The sequence below is a fragment of the Symphodus melops genome, assembly GCF_947650265.1.
Source record: "Symphodus melops genome assembly, chromosome: 1".
Taxonomy (NCBI): domain Eukaryota; kingdom Metazoa; phylum Chordata; class Actinopteri; order Labriformes; family Labridae; genus Symphodus; species Symphodus melops.
This window is the reverse complement of record NC_136691.1, coordinates 51,312,839-51,319,331: the sequence shown is the minus strand read 5'-3', so window position 1 is coordinate 51,319,331 and position 6,493 is coordinate 51,312,839. Positions and strand designations below refer to the sequence as shown.

Sequence of the window (6,493 nt, the reverse complement as noted above, 5' to 3'; positions counted from 1 at the left end):
GTTAAAGACAGTGTTATTCACCTCAGTACGGAAGTAGTTTAACTCCAACTCTGTTCTGGGTCCGACAAGACGCAGACTGGTTCATTAGCCTTCCTCTCAAGCATCACTGTCACACCAGTGCTTCATAGGAGAATGTGTTGAGCTAACTGAATGAAGACCGCTCTTTACACCAAATCTCTGCACCATCAGCGAGGCTGTGACTCAAGCCATAGAGGAGTGGGCATGTATATGTGATCACCTTGTTCTGCATGCATACAACCATTTAACGATGACCCAAACAACAGGGCATGTGTACCACCAATTAACGGTCAAATTAAATAAACTTATCAGTGCACAGTTTTTTTAAAACCTATACTGGATTTCCTATAAGTCTTCTGAGGAGGAACATCGAGTCATAAAAAGTAAAAACTGATGTGTGTTAGAAGCGTTTGGAGGAGGCTCAGTTCGACTGAGGGTCCGACACTACAGTCTTACAGGTGAAGCTATTCAATCAGCAAGTCATGAGTCCATTTGAAACATATATTTTAAACCACTTTTTTTTTTTTTGATTAGGAGATATTGGAAACTTCCATAGCTGAACCCTATCTTCAGTGTAAACAAAAAAAAAACAAAAAAAAACGAACAAGATTAAAAACCCTTCAGCTCGGGTCAGTAAACCTCTTAAATATAGTTTTGGTCATAAGTTAAAGATTGTCTTTTGCAATAGCGAGTAGAAATGCAATCAAACATTTAAGTCCAAAACAAATTGGGATTGAACGTCAGACTGTCTGTTGTGGCTTTCTTGCGTAAATGAGGTCAACCCTGAAACCCCGACAGGCCCGGTCCTGCGTCACTCTTCTTTGTCATGACTGGCGTTTCCATTCATGACCCCGTTGGAGTGGTGTGCCCATGTCTGGTTCTGCAGCACTTTAGGCAGCCTCTTTCCCTTGGTGTAGGCGTGGTACCAGAAGTTGAGGAAGAGGAACAGGAAAATCAGGCCGTACAGGCCAATGATGTAGATGAAGACAGGGAACTGGTAGGGGCAGTCCTTCAGGAAGAAATACTGGGATATGTGGCTGGTAACCATGACAAACTGGATCTGGGGAGTGACAAAGGAAGGGTTAACATGAACCTTTTAAATAAACAAGAACCTAGGGTCACTGCACTCTTAAAAATATGTTGCTTTGGTTGAACTTAAAAAAAAAAAAAGTCTAAAAACTTTTGCCCCAGGTTTTCCCGTTTCATGTGAGAGTCAATGGTATTCATTCATTACTGTTGTCCTTAACTTTAGCCAACAAATCCCTGCACTGGCAAAATGCCAGATTCTTTGAACTTGCAGTTTCCACTTCAAATTTCCTCTTTTGTTGACAGTTTCTTTAAATGCAAATGAGAGATGAGATATATATACACAAGTAATAATAATGCCACCTATCATTGAGATTTGTAAAGTAGTCAGACATCTCAGTTGAAGGGCCATCAACAACGCAAGACCTCTCCAGTGCAAATACTTAAAACATTTTTTTTTACATTCCCTTAAACAACAATTAACACCAGCTCCGAGAACTTAGATAAACCAAGAAGAGAGCATCGTGTCTAACAGAAAACATACCAGCTGGATGGTTGTGAGATATTTCTTCCACCACAGGTACTTCTGGTAGCTGGGGCCCAAAGCAGTCAGGCCATAGTATGAGTACATGATGACGTGGACTATACAGTTCAGCAGGGCGTGGAAAGTTCCCAAACCACCTGAAAAATTAATGAGTATCAAATAACATTACTAAGTGCCACATCATTATCAGGGATGATACTGCCTAACAAAAGCACAAGGAAGGAAGAAGAGGAATACCTGCTGCAAATCGAACTCCAAACCACCAGGTGAAGGGCATGATGGAGTGATGGTAGACGTGAAGAAATGTCACCTGGCTGTTTTTCTTTCTCAGGACAAAGAAGATCTGAAAAGAGAGACGTAAAGCTGGTCAAAATCAGCACAACTGGGAATACAGGCTGAAAAGGTTCAAGGTTTTAGTTGACAGTTTTACACCCGTGTTACTTACCGTGTCCAACATCTCAATGAACTTGGAGAAGTAATACAGCCAGCATGTTGCTGCCATCTAGAGGAAAAGAACATTTCAGTACTGGTTCAAAAAATAAATAAATCCACAATAAGCACATCCATGTTTAAAACAAAACTTAACATTAGGATTCTGCAGTTTATCAAAATGTGTAATAACTGACTTACCCTAAGACCCTGTGGCGAAGTAGAGTAGTCGACCAGGTCGCAGCGGAAGTTGTATCCTGTTCCCCATCCTGACATCACAAACTGTGGACACAATTTTGTTAATGACACCTTCAAGACTGTGGAAAAGGCCCATTTTTAAAACCTTTGAAAAAGTAATGTGCCAAAATATATCCCTGTACAAGTGAATTCTACAAGTAAAACTACTGTGTGAAGTATTTAGCTGGTTATAAAATAGACATTAATTGATGCCCCTTTATGATCTACACTGCAAACAAGATCGTCTGCGAAAAGACTACTTCAATATTTGAATTTTCATTGTGTGAAACATCTGCTGTGAGAGGAAGTGATTATCAGCACACTGAGGAAACAGTCTCTATGTGAGGTTGAGGTTGTTCTTGTGCACATGGAGGCAAAAATTGTTGTTACTCATGTGAGGAAGATTTGGTTCTCTGCCACTAAAGTTACATCACGTAAAGTGTTAATATTTCCCAATTATTCAGACCCGCTTATTTTACTTGTCATTAACATTAATTTAAATCACAATAAACTGCATGCAAAGTCCTGCACACCGTCTAAACTGCACAGTCTACATGGGCAACATTTGATTGATTTTACAATCTATAAATGCATAATCCAATCCTCCCTTGGGATATAAACATTGCATGCACAGCACAACAAAACTACGTTTGCTTGACAAGAATCAGTCACGCTGGAAGTTTTACACTTCACAGGAAACCTTGCAAAAGACAGTACACCTGCCGAGCTGGTTTATCCTCAGCGCAAAAAAAAAAAAAAGGAGAAAAATAAACAAAAAACTACAAGAAAAGTCCATGAGCACGCACGTGTCACAACACTGCCTGTGGAATGCGTCATGGTAGCTTTTCGTGAACAATGAACTCCACAAGGCAAGAAATACTCAGTTACAAGTAGGTGGCATGCATTAGTGGGAAGTACAACATTCATGTCACTCTTGCAGCGTATGACTCACCTCATAGGACATGTAGACCGAGAGCGCCACTACACCAAAGTTGTACACGATGAGAATCCCTTTCAGGTCGAAGGCTTTGCGGTTCTCCATTATCCGAGGCCCCAAAGATGTGACGAAGTAAATGTATGCCAGGATGATGATGGTTTGGACGAGGGGGGACGACATGAGGGGCCAGTCCTCTGTCCGCTTGTCTTCAGGAGGAAAAGTGGAAAGTCTTACCGTCACAAACGGGACAAGGAGCAGTTCTGAATGCTTGTTCTCTTCATTCAGTGTTTCAAGACTCACCTGCATTTCGGATGAACTCTTCATAAAGGAGTGCAGCTGATGACTTTATACGATCAAATTCCATTTTGGACTAGATCTGTCCACCTAGAAGGGAAATGCACAAGGTAGAGGTTAGGAAGAAATGCAGCGCAGACCACTTTCGATTAGACGCAGAGTCAGTGAGTCAGAAGAAGTCTGTACACATCTTCAGTGGATGATAAACCACTTAAATTGGACAGCACTTTAGATGGGACTAAAGGCCAATAGTTTCCATTTTTGTTTAATATCAGACAAGAACTTAAGTGTCTTACAACCTGCTGCTCTTATGGATCAGATAAGGTCCCCAAACAAGTTGAGAAAACAATGTTACAATGGCTGTGATTTGTAGAGGTGACAAGAGAACTTGAACCTCTACTACACTTTACTGATCAGCAGCATCAAAAACCACAGGCGTGTGAAAAATAAAGAGTCCGACACGAGTCGCTAATCGAAAGCTGCTGGAGCTGATCGAGCATGATCTAAATGACATAATACAGTGGTAGTGTTTTGATACTTAAGTGTCTGTAGTAATTGTTGCCGTGACATAGAAACCTGGATCTTAAATCACTTGATTTGTACTGGAATCTTAACATCACTACGCCACTGCAGAAGTACACTTATTTCTCAGTGTCATTGCTGAAATTGGACTGTAGAGGAGGAAAAGGGCCACTCAGGCACTCTGAGCAAACAAAGCCAAGAGTGTCTGAGGAGTACAATGAGTAGCAGTCAGTGTGTCCCACTGTTGTTGGAGAGAGAGGAGGGGGGAGGGGGGCTGGTAAAGAGCAAGAGAGACACATGCATAGTTGTACTATGCATACGCGTGCGATAATCAAGAAAACATGCAGAGGTGTAATGGAAATAAAGCCATATTTTAAAAAAAAAACCCTGCAAAAAACAGTGACCATAAATATGAAATCTGAGAAGCTTTAACCACTGACAAAACGCCAGGTTTAAATTCTGGTGCCATGTGTGGCAGAGTTACAGGATGGATTTTTGTTTCAGTTTGAGAAAGCTCACAGTTACTATACTGTCTGGTTTATAAAACGTTCCTGTGTTTTGGGGAATTCAACAAAATGGGAAACCTCTGAGACTTACACACTCACACACTTTCGGCATTTCACAATATTGTACATTTATAGGTATAGAAAGCGTTATTTCTATTTGATAAGAATGAGATTTAACACCAACGTCCAATTTCTTAATGTAAAAAAAGGAAATAACCCTACATGGCAGGTTTTCAAGGTGTGTCTGGCCGTAGGAGGGAGAGGTGAAGTTAAAGGGTGAAAGAGAGTCTGCGCACTAATGACGACATGACAAGCTTAGACTTGCCAATCAACGATTCACGCAATAACGGGGGAAATTAATGTTGGTTTCTACTCCTGTGTCCTCCAACCGAGCCACAATGAAAGCAGTTGACATTTAACTTAAGAAGTGAAACCGGTCAAGATCATACTTAGTCTATGTTTAGAGATGCTGTTTGAGGTTAAGGGTCATGTTTAACGCTCATTTTATAAAGATCACATTATTGTCGGTTATACAATCCTGGTTAGTTTGACTTTAAATGCACCAAAATTAGATAATTAGTCTACTTCGAGCCCACATCCTTTTTTTCCCCACACCTGTATCGCTCCTCACTTGGGGGCTGAGCTGATGAGACACAGGTGACGCAACTGACGAAGAACAAGTTCAACAGGTAGCACCAGGCTCACAATGAAGCGCTTCAGTTATCACAGGCACGCTTTCACGTCGACGCACCGGTCTGCTCAGATTTAAACGTCGACAAACTTTGAGTTTTGTGATCATTTTACGGACATACATGAAATTCGAAAGTCTATTTTTACCAACCTTTTGTGCTGAAAAATCAATGAAAATCCTCTTGTTCCGCAGACGCTTTGAATCAAACCCCCCGGCTCACCTGCCGGTCCTCTCTCACAGGTGCGTCCGACTGCTCACTTCACTGATGCTGCGCGCTCATCACGACTTATGGAGGCCGCCCGGGGGCGGGGCTTGCGCTCTAACCGCAACTCGTTGTTCTCTGATTGGCCGAGAATTCTAGAAGTGTGCATACTTCACTGGTATCTCACCGGGAACGTGCAAAGATTTCGTAACTATAAAGAATATCACTGGCAGACAATAAATATTTGGTTTCATTAGAAAAAAATGGGGCTGACCAAGTAGTTTTTCTTTTTTTTTTTAACAAAAAATTCACTAAATTTAGCCTACAGGGAGATTACTCAGGTGGTGAAAAAGTGAGGTTTTTTTTATAGTCAGAGAAAAGATGAACAATTCAAGACACCTCAGGTTACATGGGAAACAGCAATCTGACCTGTTCATTATAGTATCAGATGAACAGAAACATTATCCCCCATGTATATAGCTAGAGTTCATAATCACAATCAACATTGCTGGCTTGATATAAAAGAAATACTTCTATATGTCAAAATTCTAGCATTCTACTGTAAGTGTAATGCGATACAGTAGGGTGCTTGTGAAGCCCCCTTTCAAGGTCAAGAGTTCACTTGGCAACAGAAACATCATGTAAAACTGGGATGGGGCTCGGACAGAGGGAAAGGTTTCAGTTTCCCTCCTCGCTGCAGTTTCAGGCAGGAATGACAGCAGCACTTTCTAAAGAGATGTTAATTTAGAGCCGATGTTAACTCAACAAAGAATGACAACAACACAGCATGTGTTTCTGAGAGCCTGGTTACTCCCGTGTGAGGGAGACTCTCCTCCACTCAGCTGCAGAAACACTGATAAGCTTACACAATGACATTAGGTGTCCTGAATTTCCCTCGGGATCAATAAAGTATCTATCTATCTATCTATCTATCTATCTATCTATCATTAAAAACATTTTTGACCTTCAGTATTGTAACAGATGCATCAGTGCAAACAGTATATCTGTACATCTATCGACCCGGCAAAGAATGAAAAGCGCAGACATGAAATTTAAAAAGTGTGGCAGAAACCCTTTGTGGCCACTG

At 41.2% G+C, this 6,493-nt stretch overlaps 1 protein-coding gene across 1 annotated transcript; it reads right to left on the bottom strand.

Moving 5' to 3' along the window:
- Positions 1 to 443: 443 nt before the first annotated feature.
- On the bottom strand, positions 444 to 3,598 carry elovl7a (ELOVL fatty acid elongase 7a). Its single transcript, XM_079369611.1, has 7 exons — positions 3,492 to 3,598; positions 3,207 to 3,397; positions 2,219 to 2,299; positions 2,034 to 2,090; positions 1,826 to 1,931; positions 1,589 to 1,725; positions 444 to 1,078 (listed from the first exon to the last, which is right to left on the bottom strand). Exons 1-7 carry the CDS (start codon positions 3,553 to 3,555, stop codon positions 830 to 832), a joined length of 885 nt encoding a protein of 294 aa, XP_079225737.1. The 5' UTR covers positions 3,556 to 3,598; the 3' UTR covers positions 444 to 829.
- Between the last annotated feature and the right edge of the window lie 2,895 nt (positions 3,599 to 6,493).

What these genes read in the sequence shown, in the direction of transcription:
- elovl7a (XM_079369611.1), bottom strand. Translation starts at nt 3,555, where the DNA reads ATGGAATTTGATCGTATAAAGTCATCAGCTGCACTCCTTTATGAAGAG. An exon ending in TGGAGTTCGATTTGCAGCAG is followed by an intron (nt 1,726 to 1,825) that starts GTATTCCTCTTC and finishes TTAATTTTTCAG; the next exon opens with GTGGTTTGGGAACTTTCCAC. An exon ending in ATCTCACAACCATCCAGCTG is followed by an intron (nt 1,079 to 1,588) that starts GTATGTTTTCTG and finishes GTCACTCCCCAG; the next exon opens with ATCCAGTTTGTCATGGTTAC.